Source organism: Hoplias malabaricus, chromosome 18 (genome assembly GCF_029633855.1).
Source record: "Hoplias malabaricus isolate fHopMal1 chromosome 18, fHopMal1.hap1, whole genome shotgun sequence".
NCBI classification, from domain to species: domain Eukaryota; kingdom Metazoa; phylum Chordata; class Actinopteri; order Characiformes; family Erythrinidae; genus Hoplias; species Hoplias malabaricus.
The window spans coordinates 10748175-10765514 of NC_089817.1; the positions used below are offsets into that span (position 1 = coordinate 10748175).

The 17340-nt window shown below is 42.9% G+C and overlaps 1 protein-coding gene across 1 annotated transcript; it reads left to right on the plus strand.

The window, feature by feature from the left end:
- Positions 1 to 3427: 3427 nt before the first annotated feature.
- On the plus strand, positions 3428 to 7139 carry LOC136674762 (zinc finger protein 703-like). The gene is made up of 2 exons (XM_066650952.1): positions 3428 to 4150; positions 4946 to 7139. Exons 1-2 carry the CDS (start codon positions 3884 to 3886, stop codon positions 6458 to 6460), a joined length of 1782 nt encoding a protein of 593 aa, XP_066507049.1. The 5' UTR covers positions 3428 to 3883; the 3' UTR covers positions 6461 to 7139.
- Positions 7140 to 17340: the final 10201 nt, after the last annotated feature.

The following is a 17340-nucleotide window of genomic DNA, read 5'->3' on the forward strand; positions in this document are numbered from 1 at the left end:
GATGAATGTGTGGAGGGAAGGTTGACAGAAGTGGAGACTGAGCTGTGGGACTAAGAGCAGATAAGTCTAATACTCGCCCCAGCTGACTGACACCACAGGAAGATAAAGCTCAGGTAGGTGTGGGAATATGTAAATAATCACGACTTCAAAGGCCATCAACATGCCTGATCTATGTGTGTGTGTGTGTGTGTGTGAGAGAGAGAGAGAGAGAGGGAGAGGGAGAGAGAGAGATGATTCTCTTTACACAAAACGTCATTTGTGTGACTTTGTTTTAAGCTGGGGTGGAGGCTATAAACAAGGTTTGCACATTTAACACAATTATGACAAATGTTATAAAATAAAGTAGGTTTATTAGATTTTATTAAATAAAATAAATGACTGGCTTATTGTATCTACATGTAGTGTTTGAAGATAGTTCCCTGCAATAGTGTCTGGCTTGTATGAATATTATGGGAAATGTTCACATTATAATACTCTGTGAATCTTTTGTTTCTAAATAACACAAGGCTCAAATGTACACAAGCTTTTGGCATTCAGGCAAGATTCTGATATGTTTATGCTCAAATAAAACTGCTTATCTCTGTGTATTATTATAAATTAGTGAAAGATTATCACAGGACCTACATTCATTTTTGAGTGAATCAAATCAAGTCACTTTATTTTCATCTCAGCGTTATTTAATGCAGTGCTTCTGCTTGATATAATGGCCATCATCCCCATTTATCTGTCCAGAAGATTTATTGGCCTCACAAAGGGGGACCTGCTTGCCAACCATCAACAACAGGAAACAGCAATCAGTCATTAACATGGTGACACATCTGTTGACGAACAACTTCAAGGCGACCCACGAAATGTCCCATAGCGATCTCCTATTGTTCACGTCACACCCCCACTCACTCCTTTTCTCTGCCTGGCTATTCTCCTTTCCTCCCTCCTGCTGTCTATTATTCCCTTGCAGTGTCTTCCTCTCACCCCAGAGTCCTCCTCTCTGGTGTTTCTCAAGCTTTTCAAGTTGACTCAGAGGACTAAATTGATCTGAATGGTACAGAAAACCAAAATGATTTTCTACTGACTTTGTAACAAGTTCTAAAATCGATCACATGTTAAAAGAGATAAAGAGAAGTTCTGAAGGTGTGACAGAAAGATGGACACATACAGAAATAGTGGAATCAGCATTCTTTCTGTGTGGCTGATTAAATAGCTCGTCTGGGGTCATGACCCCAAAGAGAGGTCATCTGCTGGTAACATCCATTCATTCTCACTGCTGAGACAGCCAAGGACACAACCAGGTCAATGCAGTCTTGGTTTTGAAAAATGGGAAAGGCCATCTGGACCCATTGGTCAGCACTACAAAAATTGTCAAGGTATTAAGTTGGCAAAGCATTGAGAGAATCAGAATCCATTGGTCAACATATTTTACTTACTTCATATTGGACCATTTTTGTCAGAATTTATTCTTGTCAAAGGCCGTCATGTAGAACATTTCCCAAAATGTGGAAGCTTCTTATTAAACCTGGTTTGGACCCAATCACACTGTGCAATATTTTGTCTATTTAGCCCCTGGTGCACTACAAACAGCATTTTGATTTAGAGCAAAGCTGACATAAAACAGATTATGGAGTATTACACATGCAGATTATAAACATCAAGGCTGAGTAAATATATTTAAGAATACATTATATCCTATGTGTATGTCTAATGATTATACTGTTATTTTTCAAACGCTGACAAAGGTTCTGCAGCACACGGAAATAACCCACAGAGATACACTTGACTTTGTTTATTCAAACTGCATGGAAATTACCAATATGGTGGGAAACCCAGAAAAAAACTGCGCGCAAAACTACAAAAACATCCCACCAGCTACCTTTAACCTCAAGCTAATCATCTGTGTGTGATCTTAAGAAAAGCAGTGACACAGTAAACCCATCACCACACATGCTCTGAACTGCAATTTAACCCTTGACCTTTCTGCTTGATGGACTGTTGCCCAATCTGCTTATCACTGAGATGACCTCAGCTGACCTCAGAAGTATTCCTTGTAATATCTGACAGAAAAAAGGGTGGGAAACAGCAAGTAGCATTCATTCAAAATAATTGGAAAAGTTAAATACTCTGTTTCAACAGTAGAGTCTGAAAACACAAAATGCTGTTAAGATCTGGTGGCAATTTCCCATAATAGCAGGTGCAATCGTGATTTACAGAAACTGCATTAAATATGACCAATATATATATATATATATATAAAGGACTTTATTGTAGGTGAATAAGCTATATGTCCTAAGCTATAACCCAGTGCAGGATCAGAGAGAAAATTCATCCGCTCTTCTTTGTAGAAAAAAAGCCCATAGGTTATAAAGGATAAGGACACATTTCGCAGTCCATTGAGATGGTTAAAGGATTCTCAGCTTCAAAGCCTCTCCGGCTCAGACTATTTCGGTCTGCCACTAATAGCTCTTGTCAGGCATCGTTTTTAAGCACTTTAACCAATTCATTGTATAATTAGGTTAACGAAATTAGCTCATTGCCAAGTCAGTCAGAAGCAGCAATGCAATAAAGTTATTAACATTCCAGATTTATTGACAGGACTGTGGAGTCCTTTTGGTTTTATTGCTCCTCTTTTATCTTTCCTGCATGCAGGCCCAGAGCATTACATTTAATTTAGTTTAACAAAAATGTTGAGTGTTGAAATAAGGGAAGTACCGAAATCAGCTGTTACTGGATTAGATACAAAATAAATAAATAAAACTTGTTAGTAAGAATGCATGAGAATTGTCTCTGTGGTTAAGAGTTCAAGCCAGGATAGGGTGCTCTGTGCCAAGTTGTAAATCTAGAACATAAAAGATTATTAGTATATAGAGTTAGGTTAGATTTATAGACCAATTAAAGAGTGCTCCTCTTTTCCGAGGGGACTTGTGTGGTCATTATTTTCTGAATAAAGCGCCCCCTGTCTGCCACACATCATGAACCGTTGCGCTGTGAATGTGAGACAGCTGAGATCTCTGTTAGCATATACGAGCCGAAACGACAAGAGTCTAACAGGGTTTTGAAGGACTGTTGTTGTTGTCATTCTCATGCCACAATGAGTACAAACGTGACAAAGAATCGTTGGGTGGATCTTATGAAAAAAAAAAAAAACATGCCCCCAAAACAGAGTAGCTCCGCCCTAAACTAATATTAGCCCCGCCCATTTGGGGGCCAACGTTATTTTTTTCCCCAACCGTTTTCCGACAAAGGTCCGCCTCCTTTGGATGGGGGATAAGCCGGCAGTAACTTGCCTTTTGCGCTACAATTGGGTAAGAGCTCGCGAATCCGGCCAATCGGAGGGCAGGGGGTGTGGTTTGGCGGAAAACGGGTTGTAAAAAAAAGGGTATCGACTCATTACTGACGCAGCCAACGGTTATTGGACGGAGACTCGCGTGCATTCGAGGTCCACCTCGCGCTTTTAACGTACGTGAAGTGTAACAAGACCAAACGGAGCAGGAACGCGACAGAAGAGCTTGGTCATTGACGTTGTTTTCTTTATTTTTGGGCGTTTGTCGAAGTTATTGTGGATTTTTTCACTCCCTCATCTCTCCTTACTCGTTTCGATCGCAGACCTTTAGCGTAATCCACAGGAATCTCGCAGAAAAGGCACTTTTTAGGCTATTTCTTTTCGTTGCTGTGCGTCAGTTACAGTCGGAGCCTGAAACGGAGCTATGAGCGGCTTTGGAGTAATTTGTCGACCCTGAACGTGTCGTCTCTGCTCCGTCGGAAGGACACTTGTGTGGAGTGGATTATTTCGGAAATGTGCTACGGACTCAAAGCTTAGTCGCCGACCTGTTTTCTGAGAAAATGTGTCTTTTCTGATCTTTCGGTCCGGACCTCGAGTCTCGTTTCTCAAATGAAAGACACTTTCGGTGGAAATAACGTTTCAGCGTACAGTTTCCTCCGCCCCGAGCAGCAACACGGCGACTTTCCCTTCAGAAAGGTTTCTGGGATTAAAAGCTCGTCCGCTGACTTTAACTTTACCTCGCTGAAACCATCGGACCCCCTCCGTCAAGCGAAAAGGCTCCCCGTTAAAATCCTCACCATGTTAACGGCACATTCAGGACACTTACTGCACCCCGAGTATCTGCAGCCCCTCACTTCAGCTCCCGTCAGCATCGAGGTACAGGCTCAGCTCATAAACACCGTACACTACATTATTCATCATTTACCCACGGACACTAACGCTCGTTCTAGTTTGATCGTGTTATTATCGACATTACCACATATATTCTTTATCGAAATTTTTTATTATGATTAAAAAAATAAACTCATGACGTAATGATATATATATATATATATAAACAAACTAGCTAAATGTCTAACGTGAAGTTACTTATATGGTTTTAACACGCGTTTCTCAGTTTAAAAATGCAGCACACGGAGCGTTTCATTCCAAAGTTTTATTTTTGCACTGATTAAAATGGAAACCACATTTTAATTTCGTTAATAAATGAGCTGATAATTATAATTCTATATAGTATTGATGTTTCCAACAACATAAACATTATAAAAAGTTTTTCATGGTTTTCTAGGTTGCTCCTCCACAGAAGCATGGATAATCTGGACTCTGTTTAGTAAACGATATGTAGCTTATTTTTGCCTGATGTTAACAGTCGTACTGTAAAAGTACACTAGTTAGTTTTGTTTAATGATGGAACAGACAGATATGACTTCGATTCAACTTCTATACTGTTAACGTCCACATTTTTTCTATGTCCTGCGTCCTGGGAGAGGTGATCTAGTTTATAGAATTCTGAGTAAAAATGAATTATTACTGAAAGTGTAGGTCTCAATTTCATTCACTTTTTTTTCAGTGACAATGTGCGTACAGATAATTATTCAACAGTTCAGCACATACAAATGCTCATAGGGAAAATGTGAATAGAAAACTAATCTATTTCTGTTATTCTCACAGCTGGATGCTAAGAAGAGTCCACTGGCCCTTCTGGCTCAGACATGTTCTCAGATAGGTAAGCCAGATCCTCCTTCATCCTCCAAACTGGGCTCAGTCACGTCCAGTGGACTCAGTGAAAAGGACCCCTCGTCTCGTAGCTCCTCCTCAACCCTGAAGCTCGGGGAGCAGCGGTCCACGCTGGATGACAAATCCAGCTTTAAGCCCTATTCCAAAATAGGCACAGACAGCCAGAGGGATGGTACTAACAGCAACAACAGCACTAACAAGCCTGGATTTTGTCTTCCCATGGGTGGCAGCAGTGGCGGCAACAGCACACAGAGCTGTCAGTCCCACCCTCCTCGTACTGTTTCTCCAAACTCCAGAGCGGGATCGCCACCACAGTCACAGACACACAGGCCAAGTGCATCTCCCACTACAACACGCCCAACAAGCCACTCACAGACTGCGAATGGTGAGTTGCAGACCACAGAGTCGGCCAATTCTGACAACAGCAGCAACCTAAAGAAGGAGGCAGAGTTGGGTAAAGCTAGCCTGGACAGTCCGCAGCTTGCCAACACAAGCCATGCCAGAGCGAGTGCCAACTCCAGCAGTGGTAGTTCTGAGAGTAGTCCCACTCATGAGGGCAAGGCAGACACGCAACAAACACAGCCTGGAGGACTGGGGCCTGTTTCTATTTCACCCTTCAAGTCCAGTCATCCAGTTTTTCCTCTTCCGTCTTCCAGTATGGGCTACCATGGGTCTATAGTGGGCACTTATGCAGGATATCCTGGTCAGTTTGTCCCTGGCTTGGACCATACCAAGTCCAGTCTAGGCAGTGCTGGTGTAGGGGTTACAGGAAAACACCCCAGCTCCAGCCCACTGACAGGAGCATCTCCTCCCTCTTTTATGCAAGGCTTGTGCAGGGACCCATACTGTTTAAGCTACCCAAATGCACCTCACCTTGGTGGTAGCAACTGCAGCACATGTGTTCATGACCCTTCTTCACTGAAGAGTGGCTTCCCGCTGGTGTATCCTACTCATCCTCTCCACTCACTCCACCAGAGCTCACTGTCTTCCAGCGTCACCCCCTCACTGTCACACCCTCTCTATACATATGGCTTCATGCTGCAAAATGAACCTCTGCCACATGCCTGCAACTGGGTCTCTGCCAGTGGACCATGCGACAAACGATTTTCCACCTCTGAGGAACTTTTGGCCCACCTGCGCACACACACCTCACTACCAGGTGTAGACGGCAAGCTCTTGTCTGCATACCCCTCTTCTTCATCCTCCGCTGCAGCTGCTGCTGCTGCTGCCTCATGCCACCTTCATTTGCCTCCACAAAGCAGCCCATCGTTTTCCCTAAGAGCACCTCCTAGCCTGGGGCTTGCACGCTACCATCCCTACAGCAAAATGCACCTCCCCACAGCCCCTTCCTTGCCCATGCACTCTTTACCAGCGTCTGCGCCCTACTACTCCCATTACGCCCTCTACAGTCAAAGACTGGGATCTGCCTCAGCTCTCGGCTACCAATGAGGCACCACAAAGAATCTCCAGACCAGAATTCTAAAGAGCCCGAACAAGCGTAGTGCTTGCATGATGACTGCTAATATATCCAGCTGAAACTGGACACTGGTTATTGCCCCTGGCTTCCAGCTCCAAGTGCTGGGCAAGTGAATGGGACAAATGGTGGGACAAAACAGAGTCAGAGATTCCCTAATGGAAGAGTTTATGGATATGCAGGGTGCATGCAAGCTTGAAACAATGTATGAGACTGAAGCGCTGACACAGTTTTCAAAAAGAATTGTATTTATTTTTTAACAAGCGCTTGGCTTTCCAGTTTATAATCTAAGACACAATGTTCAATGTTCTTAATTCTTGTTTACTTTTACAAAATCTGAATAATTCAGTTAATTTCCCTTTTAATTTCACTCACATTCTCCACTGATTATTTGTAAACAGTATGGTGCATACCCCAAGCTTCAGAAATTTCCAACATTCTGTTGCCCTCTTTTCCTGTCTGTGCAGTATGAATGTGCATGTCTGAGTCCTTCTGGACTTTCTTAATACTCCTTTTTTAATTTGAACAGCTTATAAATAAATGGTATAAAGAGCTGTAATATTTTTTTGTAATGTGTCAAGATTACAAGACTGGTTAATTTGCCAGTTCACTGAAAAAAATTGAAAAAAACAGCGATGGCAGTGCTATCCAGCTTTGGAGTTATAATTTTGTTAAATAAATGAAAATGTTATATTTAAACTTTATTCTTTTGTATTTCTTTATTTTGCTCACAAATCTCTACACAAACTCTTAGTCTTAACAATCATATATTTTTATAAACAGTTAATAATCTGGTTACGGCAGCACCACAGGGGGAAATAAACATTGTAATCCTTAGTATTACTCAGAGCCACAGGGAATTCTTATCAGCATCACTTTAGATTGGTCCAGGCCTATCTTTATAATGCAGGTCTCTAGAGATCATGTCAGGAAGTGCAGTATCGATCCACAAGGCCAAACAGTCTTTTCCTTTGCCCCGTGTTGTCTAGCCCTGTCTTGTGTCTTGACACAGTGAGTGAGTGGTGCAGTTAGGGCTTTACTAGGGCCTCAGCCTAGAGCTGGAGAGAAGAGTAGAATAGGGATTTCAGTCATTGCATACACATCATGATGGTCAAGGTCATTAAACACAGTGAAAACAAGTGCTTTACAGATTTAAATTTACTTTATGCTCAGGGATTCTTTAAAATTAGTATGCTGGTAGATTACTTTGCCAAGCTAACCGTCCTACTGCCCATTGTTGAGTCCCTATTTTGTTAATGAAGTTGTTCCTTGTCACTCTGTATATAGCAACATGCTCCACCCACCACTTCAGCTGCAAAGCTATGAAGCTACACTACTGCCAGCAGCAGCCTGGTGCCTTAGTGCAGGCGATGCAGTCTTCAATGCCACTATGCATTTGTTCTTTTCCTTCATGCTGGGAGTGCCACCTCAGCATATCCCGAGGCATGCTGCTGTTGTGAAACCTGCATGTGTGCGTGTAATGATGACCCAGGGGACGCCTTCTCCTCACTACTGTCTTCCTCCCTGCTTCCAAGCGTTTCTCTTTGTGTTCCTTATCCACAGAATGACAGCAGATACCAATTGATACATCAGGATCTGGGTTGTAGTTGTGCAAATATTTGCCTTTAAGGTTATCTTTCCTAGCATGCTCCTATGGATTCCATTCGTATGTGTGTTTTCTCCTGTGCGTATTCTCTCGTGCAACCACTAATGCATCCTCGAGGAATGCCATGCTGTGTACAGTTTAAATAAATTACTTGCACAGAGTTATTTTACTTTTATGTATCTCACTTATGTAATTAAGAGTATAAATCATAAATGGTCCGCAAAAATGCCGCCTAGCTTTCGGGTTCCTGAGGGGAACTAACTCTTTATGCTTGGGCATGTTTGTGTCTTCTAGCATTTTATTGTTCACTGACGCTTTAGCTTTTGACACTTTTGCCTTTAGCTGCCAGTACGGGTCAGGCTTGCTATGTGGCCTATAATGGTGGAGGAATTTGATTTGGAATGCAAACCTAGTCATCAAGGGCAGACAGAAACCAGAGTAGTGTATCTTGTCAGCTTGATTGGCAACAGGTCTTCGTGTCGGGCCTTAGGTCAATGCCAGTGCTCATCACATGATGAAGTAGAGAAAGCTTTGAAATTGTATAGATGACACTGCAACAGCATTTTTAGACTGCAGCACACCACAGGCATAACTCTGCTTGCCAGTTTGATTGGCACCAATAATATCCTATGGCCTTGCAGAGTAGCACAACAGGGACTGACAGCTCCGTATCTGTGTATCATCACTCACACGCTGACAGTTAGCTCGCAAGGTTACAGTGCGCTATCCCTGTTGCTCTGACTCTCATTACACGCTTATCTGGACTGATCTAGGACCACTCTTGAAGGTGCCCCTTCCTTAATGCAATCAACCACAGAGCTTCAAACACCGATCCCGTATCAGGGTGGAAAGGCATTGTGTCTCCATCTCTAGGCAGGTAATCTGAGAGTCCGGCCCCAGCTCGCTTTTCCCAGACATTGTGCGAATCACGCTTTGTGATGCTGAGTGAGGGAACAGATCCACTTGGCTGGATATGAGTGGACGGGTCAAGTTTCCAGAGGCTTTGGTCACCGGGTGAGGCAGGATGCAGCAAGAACACACAGGTCGAGTCTCGTAGTAATCAGCCTGTCAAGGGCACTGACTAACACTCCTCTGTGACTAGGAACAAAAGAAGGTCAAGGCACGTTCACTGTTGCATGTATCACTGCCGTTTTCACCATTAACTTCTTTTTTCTTTTCCTCTAACTACATTTAAATGTGCTTCATGATTGTATGACTGCTTACAAGCTGTCAGTTAAGTAATACAGAGCTAACCAAGCAAATTTGTGCTAAAATGACATTACCAGTGAGGACTGCCTGCCCTTAAATCAATAAAAGGTGCAGTAGATGAAATTTCAAGAGCAGAGGTCCGTTCTCAAGGGAGAGATGAATAGTGGTGCCATTTTCCATTTTGCTGTAACTCGTCCATCACACTGTCATCCGATCCATCTTCCCTTTCTTCCTCCTTCGCTTCTCATCAATCACTCTGTCCGTCTCTCTCTTCCCCCAGCTCCCAGCCATGGCAGGAATCAACACCCACACTCTATTTCTGTCATCCCTGCTGCTCATGCCGAGGAGAGATACATCACCACCGACCCAGTGAAGACAGACAGAATGGACTACTGTGTGCAAAGCAAGAGCTGCCATACTGTTTAATGTGTCTCGTGGACTGCTGTCGTAGACATACTTACATGATCAGAAATGGACATGAGTACTCAGATTTGCACACCGTGTGGATGCATGAACACACAGAATACACACAGACTCATAGGCCATGCACCCTTCCCCCAGTGCTGAGGGTAAAACGGGATGTGCTGGAGGTGGCTGAGGCCAGCACTGGGTGGACAACTGACAAGGGCCAGTGATTAATGATGACAGAGTGTGGACTTACTGCTCTGTCACCATGCAAGCCTTCAGCATCTCTTAGTCTTGCCTGAGATCCTGCCACAGTCTTCGTCACTTACTGCAAAAGGGATCAAACCCACGTTTCACAGTGTCTCCAAAGCCTTAGGGTGCACACCAAAAACCTGTCCTTTTTTCTCACAGGGTTTTGATATTCCCAGACATCGTTACCCTGCATGATGTGTGGCTTCGCCTCCCTCTCATGTCTCTCTTTAAAGTGGCTTGAATGAGAAGTTGCTTACAGATGTCGACTATGTTTTAACTATGTGGTAAATCTATCAAACAGCTCATTACTCCCACTCCGACAGATATAAGGAGAAGCAAAATGCAGAAAATATCACTTACAGACAACCACACTCAAGGCTCCCTGCTGAACTGCATGGAGAAACCTTTTGGTCAAACAAATCCTTTCAGAATGTCCTAGTCTATTACTGTACTACTTTGTGGTGGACTGCCTGGATCCCGCAGTAAATTAACCTGTCTTATATTTCTCTTTCCTTTTTATAAACCTCTCTCCATAGCTCAGACGCCCCCACCCCAACCAACCCACACCCATTCATCCACAGGCTCAGAGAGCAGGCAACTGTTCCAGACCTGCAGTCTCAGTGTATGATGTGGCTTTGTCTTTGTGCCCCCAAACATCTTGTGTGATGTGCATGGTGCAAATAATCTTGACATCTTGAAGACCAGGTCATTTTGTAGAACAAATGCCATAGATGTGAATAATAGCTACATTCATTTCAGATCAGCATTGGTTTTCAAAGGCTTTAGTGTTTTATTTTATGAAAAAAGATTCATAAATTAATAAATCATACTACTTATAAGACTAAACCTAAAACATGTAGCCACTGTAGCTAAGATTACATAACGTATAACATTACATATGGTTTGGCAAGTTCATGTCTTGAACCATCTGTGATTGGTCATCTGTTTCTATCTTTAAAATGGACCTGAAAACACACCTTGGCTGGCTGCCACCCCCTCACCACCTATATATTCTGAGTTAGATTCATATTTTTATGATTATTACTACTACAATCATAAAAGTAATTTACGAAGCTAGCTAGCGTAATCAAATCAGAAATCTAACTGCTACAGTGTTCAAACCTATAACTTTGACATGCCTTGAAAAACATGGGTCTGGAACTGCTGCTACTCTAGGTCCTTAGATAGACATTGTTGATTGGGTGTGGGGATGTGGGGTTGAGGGTGAGTGTAACAGCTCAGGCGGATCAGGGCCCAGCGGTCCATGAGATGGCACTTGGCAATTTTGGCGAACCGCTAATACGCACGGCCCCAGCTGGTTTTGATCTTCCGTTGACTTGTCAGCTCTCATGCATCTTGAACGAGCGACTCAGTGGAAGGACGTGCCTTGGCATCGGGACGGAGAAGCTCTGGCTTGCCGCATGCATTCGCCTTGTGGTCTCCCTCTGAAATTCCTCTGGGTTTCTGCGCCCCTTTTCCGGGTGTAACCGAGCCCAACATGCTCAGCCTGACCTTAAGCAGAGCCACTCCCTCTGAGCACCAGGGAGGTCCGTTTCACAATCAGCCTGGCTGCAGCACGCACGCTTGTGTTTTTGGAAGAAACGTATAGGCCATGTTTTCACTGGGCTTTTTCTTCATCTTTGATGAGGGATTACATTAACCAGTTACACCAGTCCCACCACCACAAACAGTCTTTCTTCTGGGTATTTACATGGTTTAAATGTTACTTCTTCAGTGTATGTTGTTCTACTGTGTACTGCTGGCAGTAAAATAAGAGCTGAAGCCTTATAAAATACAATTACAGTGCTCTGAACTGTGATTGGGTTTATTTTAAAACCATGACTAACCATATAATAACATATAATAACATTTACCTTGCTGTCAACGATTAATTAGAACATGACTTGCCACCCCCCTTTCTCTCGCTTCAGCCTTTTAGTAGGAAAGAGCCCCTTTCAGAGGAAAAAAAGGAGGCGGGAGCAATGCAAAGAGAGGAAGCAGACGTGATTCTCAAAATACAGTCATTAAAGGGGAAATGTGTTTTTCAAACTGTCAAGATGATTAATGACTGAGTGCAAAGCAGCACAAATGCTCTTGTTTAGTCTGACTGGCAGACACGATCCTGTCCATTGATTTATGGCAGGCCCTGTGTGTGTGGCACTGCTGTGGTTTGAACAGCAGGAAGGTGGGGTCTGAGCACACACTGCGGTAAAATAACAGAACAGAACCGAGCTGGACAGTGAGAGGGAGAAAGGGAGCGAAAGAGTGAGAGAACAAATCTAATCGTGTGTGAGTTTGCCCTTGGAGAAATTGCAGCTCATTATGAACAGTCCTGTGCTCCGTTATTCTGTCAGTTCATATGATAAAATGATTTCTAGTTAGGAGAAACAATGCACAAAAGAAGTTTTAGCTAATGTTTAGTAAAGTTTGAACAGTTGCCAACAGTTCATACTGTAGGCTATATAGGATCTTTTGCTAGATTTTTGAATTTTTTGCTTTATCAAGATTTCCCTAATTATCTATTATTTCTTAAATCTGTGTATGCCACAGAATCTTTGTTCATTTCCAAATTCCAATTTTACATTCATAGGCCATTAGACTTTTTCTTTCCACAAGCTAATGTCACACCAAACTGAATGTGAATTCTGTAGATTTTCATCTGCTCAGTTATGTATTTAAACATTCATAAAGAGACTGCAACAATCTCTAATATGTGCAGCAGGGACTACTTTTTATTTGAGCTTGAGCTGCTTCTGACGTACTTAAACAGCAATAGCTGCAAAAGCAAATTTCTCAACAAATTTCATGCCAAGTATTTGCCAAATAATCATGTTACAGCTTCATGATTGAGACAGGCCTGCATATATAGATATGCCTGTATACATGTATAAGCTAAATCTAAATCCCTGCCAATAGTAAAGGAGTGGGTTAATTACTTTGGCACACCGTTGAACCCTCAGTAAAATCTTACATCACCTCCTTTTCCGTTTTTCGCTCAGGTTGCTCCAGCCTTTTGACCTCATAGCCTGTACAAATGAAGGTGTCTGATTCAATCAGGCTGTGGAAAACCTTGCCGTTTGGAGTATAGTATGAAGCGAAAAAAGAAAAAAAAAGCAGCAGGCTCAGAAACTGGAATTACACTCACATTTGTAATAGTTTGTGATCAAAGACTTTTCTCTGAAACCCCTGCATTCTTTCTTGTTATCCAGCTCCATAGGGAATGATATAGAGTGATAATTACTGCCGCTAAGTGTTGAGTCAGTTCTATTCCAAAGAGTAGAACAATTTAGAACAACCACACTGTTGTTTGTCAGATATAAAGTCCTTCCCCTTAGAGAAAGAAGTCATTTTGGTGTCTCCACATACTAATGAAAGCTGGATATGGCTTTTGGATAAAAATAAAGCATATTTTTCTGACAGGAAACAGAGTAACCAAAATTCTCTAAAGCTAAGTTAGAACACCAAACAAGAAGATTTATGATTATTGTGGAGAAGAGCAGCAGCCATAATTCACATGACAATTGAGGATCTGCTACACTGAGAGGGGCTTTTTCAAATCCTCCCAGGACTCACAGCCTATTTTTTATTTCTCGTCCTGTCTCTCCAAAACTCAGCTGAACACAAAGAACTCTTCGAAGCTTCCAGCTCAAAAGCAGTCCCAAGTGCCTGTAAATCTGGAAATGAAGAGGGAAACGGGCAGAGCTCATCTGGAAGAAGTTACATGTGGAAGACAGGCGAGGAAATAAAAGAAAGACAAATGGCAGGAGAACGAAAGAGTGCAAGGCAGAGAACGGCAGTGGTTGCATAGTTTCCCCTGAAGTGTCCCTGAAATTAGGAAACTTGAGAAAAGAAATTTGCAAAAGAATAAAGTTTGTGATGAAGGACACCCTTGAAAATGAAGGTTCCTAAATGGATCCTGGCTTGGACGTGTAGATCTATGGAACATTTCTCTTGTGTTTAGAACACTTATCATGTGGACATTTCTTCAGCTTTAAAAAATAAGCATTTTACAAAATATACTTTAAAGAACCACTCACTGAAATGTTCTTTAGGAAAGATATGGATGGTTCTTCTATGGCATTGCTCCCTTCCTTTGGCACCTTGATTTTTAAGAGTGAAGGACAAAAACATGATTTGAAGCAGATGATGGTCAGCAGATGGGCCTATGGCGGATGGATGGATGGATGGATGGATGGATGGCTAGATGGAAGATGTCATAGACTGGACAGACAGGTGATGGAGATAGATGGATGACTGAATGAAAAAAGGAATGGTCATTAAAAGAATGAGCTAAAAAGAAGGAAAGTGAGGGCAACATAAGCTCGTGGGATATCCATCTCCCATGCCAGCAGTAGAGCCCAGCTGTATGCACAGGGGGCCATGGCCCCTGCCTGCACATGTCAGAGGCCATGATTAATGACCCTGAGGCCCTGCTCTTTCTCCCCCTTAACCTCCTCCCTACAACACTCACCCCCACCCACCCACATCCACTCTTCTCACCAGTCACACTGCACTACTGCCTGTCAACCTAATGGACATAGGCAGACTGACATGACATGAAAGCCCCTAGTGCTCCAAGTGAGACAGTGTGTGTGTGTGCGCGTTCACAATGAATGTAGGCCTGCCCCTCACATGCGTGTACAGCCATTTAGCGAAGCCATTCATCCAATCACGCAATACTATAGACACAATTAGTCTTTTAATATTTTTAATGAGAATTATTGTACAATCAAATCCACAACGTGAATGGTTTCACTGCTGTTGTTCTTTCCATTAACATGTCCTCGTGTTCAAACGAGTTACAGTTCTGTCTTACACTTTAACTTTTAATGTGTTATTTATTTACAGAGGACCATTATCTGGACATTTCATGATTCATTCATTCATTCATTATCTGTAAGCTCTGATCCAATTCAGGGTCGCGGTGGGTCCAGAGCCTACCTGGAATCATTGGGCGCAAGGCGGGAATACAGCATGGAGGGTGCGCCAGTCCTTCACAGGGCAACACACACACACACACACACATTCACTCACACCTACGGACACATTTGAGTCGCCAATCCACCTACCAATGTGTGTTTTTGGACTGTGGGAGGAAACCGGAGCACCCGGAGGAAATCCACACGGACACGGGGAGAACACACCAACTCCTCACAGACAGTCACCCGGAGCGGGAATCAAACCCACAACCTCCAGGCCCCTGGAGCTGTGTGACTGCAACACTACCTGCTGCGCCACCATGCTGCCCACATTTCATGATGAATTACATAAATAATCTTGGAAAATAACTTGGAATTAAATCTCATGGCAGTACATGAAATTCAGTATATATTTTTTTCACTTTATATAGAGATAGAATTTCAGAGAAGCCCTATTTTGTTCCAACACTGAGAATTTACACGAACGCAATCATATCCTGTTTAATGAAACTGGTAAGATGTTAACAAAATTGTTCAGAGTCACCTACAGACACTTTTGAGTCGCCAATCCACGTGTGATTTTAGACCATGGGAGGAAACCCATGCAGCCACTGGGAGAACACATCAAACTCCTCGCAGACAGTCGCCAGGAGCGGGGTGTAGACTTTTTTGTAGACTGCTCTGAATCTGTGCTTCTCTAGATTAGTGGAAGGATATTGAAGGACATATTTAATCACAAACCAAGATACTTTCCTAGGCAACACTCCTCGTAAAATCTACATATAAGTTAGAACTACTAAGATGGACCACATACATCTTGCAGAAAATAAAATCTTTTTAAATGAGCTGAAATGAAATTCTGTTTCATGACATTCATGTATGTGTAGTGTATAATAAATTTGAGTTTACATGGACAAAATGTAGATCCCTTTGCATACTGTCATATGCTGTAAATACACAAGGCCTTAGTTAAGCCTACATGCACTCACATCCTTGAACTCTTAGATCCAAAACCACACAGGGCTAGCTTTCCAGTCGTTCACTCCAAGCATTGTTCCAAAATGAGAGGGCTGAAATCTGAAAGCGAGCCTGGGCTCCAGCTGAAGGGAACTGCTAGATCCTTGATGACTTGTTTTGGGGCAGGCGTGTGCACACACACGTGTGTGTTTGTGTGTGTATGTGTGCATGTGAGTGTGTGTGTACGGATTTGTTCTTGCTTCAGATGTGCTGAGCGAGAGAGAATGGAAAAGGAGCCCGCATGCATGTGCGCTGGTTCCCAGCCTGTCAGAAGGCTGTCGGCCTGTGATTTATGGCCACAAGACTCCAACCTGTCTTCGCTGCCAGTTCAGTATTGTTACAACTGACAGCTAATGAGGCCAGACATGCTTTCAAGCCGAGCACTTAACAGCGCCTCAATCTCCTCCAGTCACGGGTCCATTATGCTCTCTCTCTCTCTCTCTTTCTTTTTCTCTCTCCCTCTCTCTCTGTCTGCTCTCCGTTTTCCTCAGAGGAGGTAAATGCTGAAGCTGAAGCGAGCAGGGAGCCATCTCACAACAGACAAATAGAGATAGACTCAGAGAATATGGCGCTCCCAGAGTGCTCTCAGGTGCTCAGAGTGTCATACCTACGCCCAAGCACTTTATCACTCACAAAATGAGCAAAGCAAGATTGTACCCAGAACATCAAACCAGACTCCACAATCCTTAGAACAAGATTGGATTCACAATGGCTCACAGTCTATTTGGTTTATTTGGCCTTTTGTTCATTTCCCCATTGTTCATGCTTCCTAATGGTTCCTCATTTGGATTCCTGAGTCTGAATGCTTTAAAACCTTAAATGTTCTTCACTCTCACATCTCATGTGGTTCTTTAAAGTAGCTTCCACTGAAAGATTCTTGGTGTGGAAAAGAAATGTTTGCAAAGTGAAATATTATAGTTCTAAAATGTTGTTTAAATGTTACAGAAATTTAGAATTATGAATTATGAATGTCAGCTAGGTTTTTGCTCTTCATGCCCCATGTCTCTTCTATTTGAAGTTACAAAACAGCAGAAGCAAAAGATGTCACATAGTGCAGATCTTTTTGTAATTCTAAGGTTAGGACATGGCCTTATTATGGAAACGTCAGCCTGTAGCCTATGGTATACGAAAGAGTTTTGAGTTGCTAGGAGTGTTTCCATTCTGCTCTCTCTCTCTCTACACTATAATCACTATCAGAGGCACTGGCAGCTCTCCCACCTTTAACCCTGGTTCCTTGTCAGCCATGATTAATGGCAGCTCCGCGCAGTGCAGCTTGCATTGCCACTTTCAGCATTGTTCCCTGGATACATAATGAACTCTGACAGGACTTTTCTTCTCCCTTTACTTTCCTTCTCTTTCACACTTCCACAGCCCCATTTCACAATGTACGCTGGCAACAGCGACACCTCCGCCAGAGGCTGTGTGAGATGAAACAGTAATTAGGATT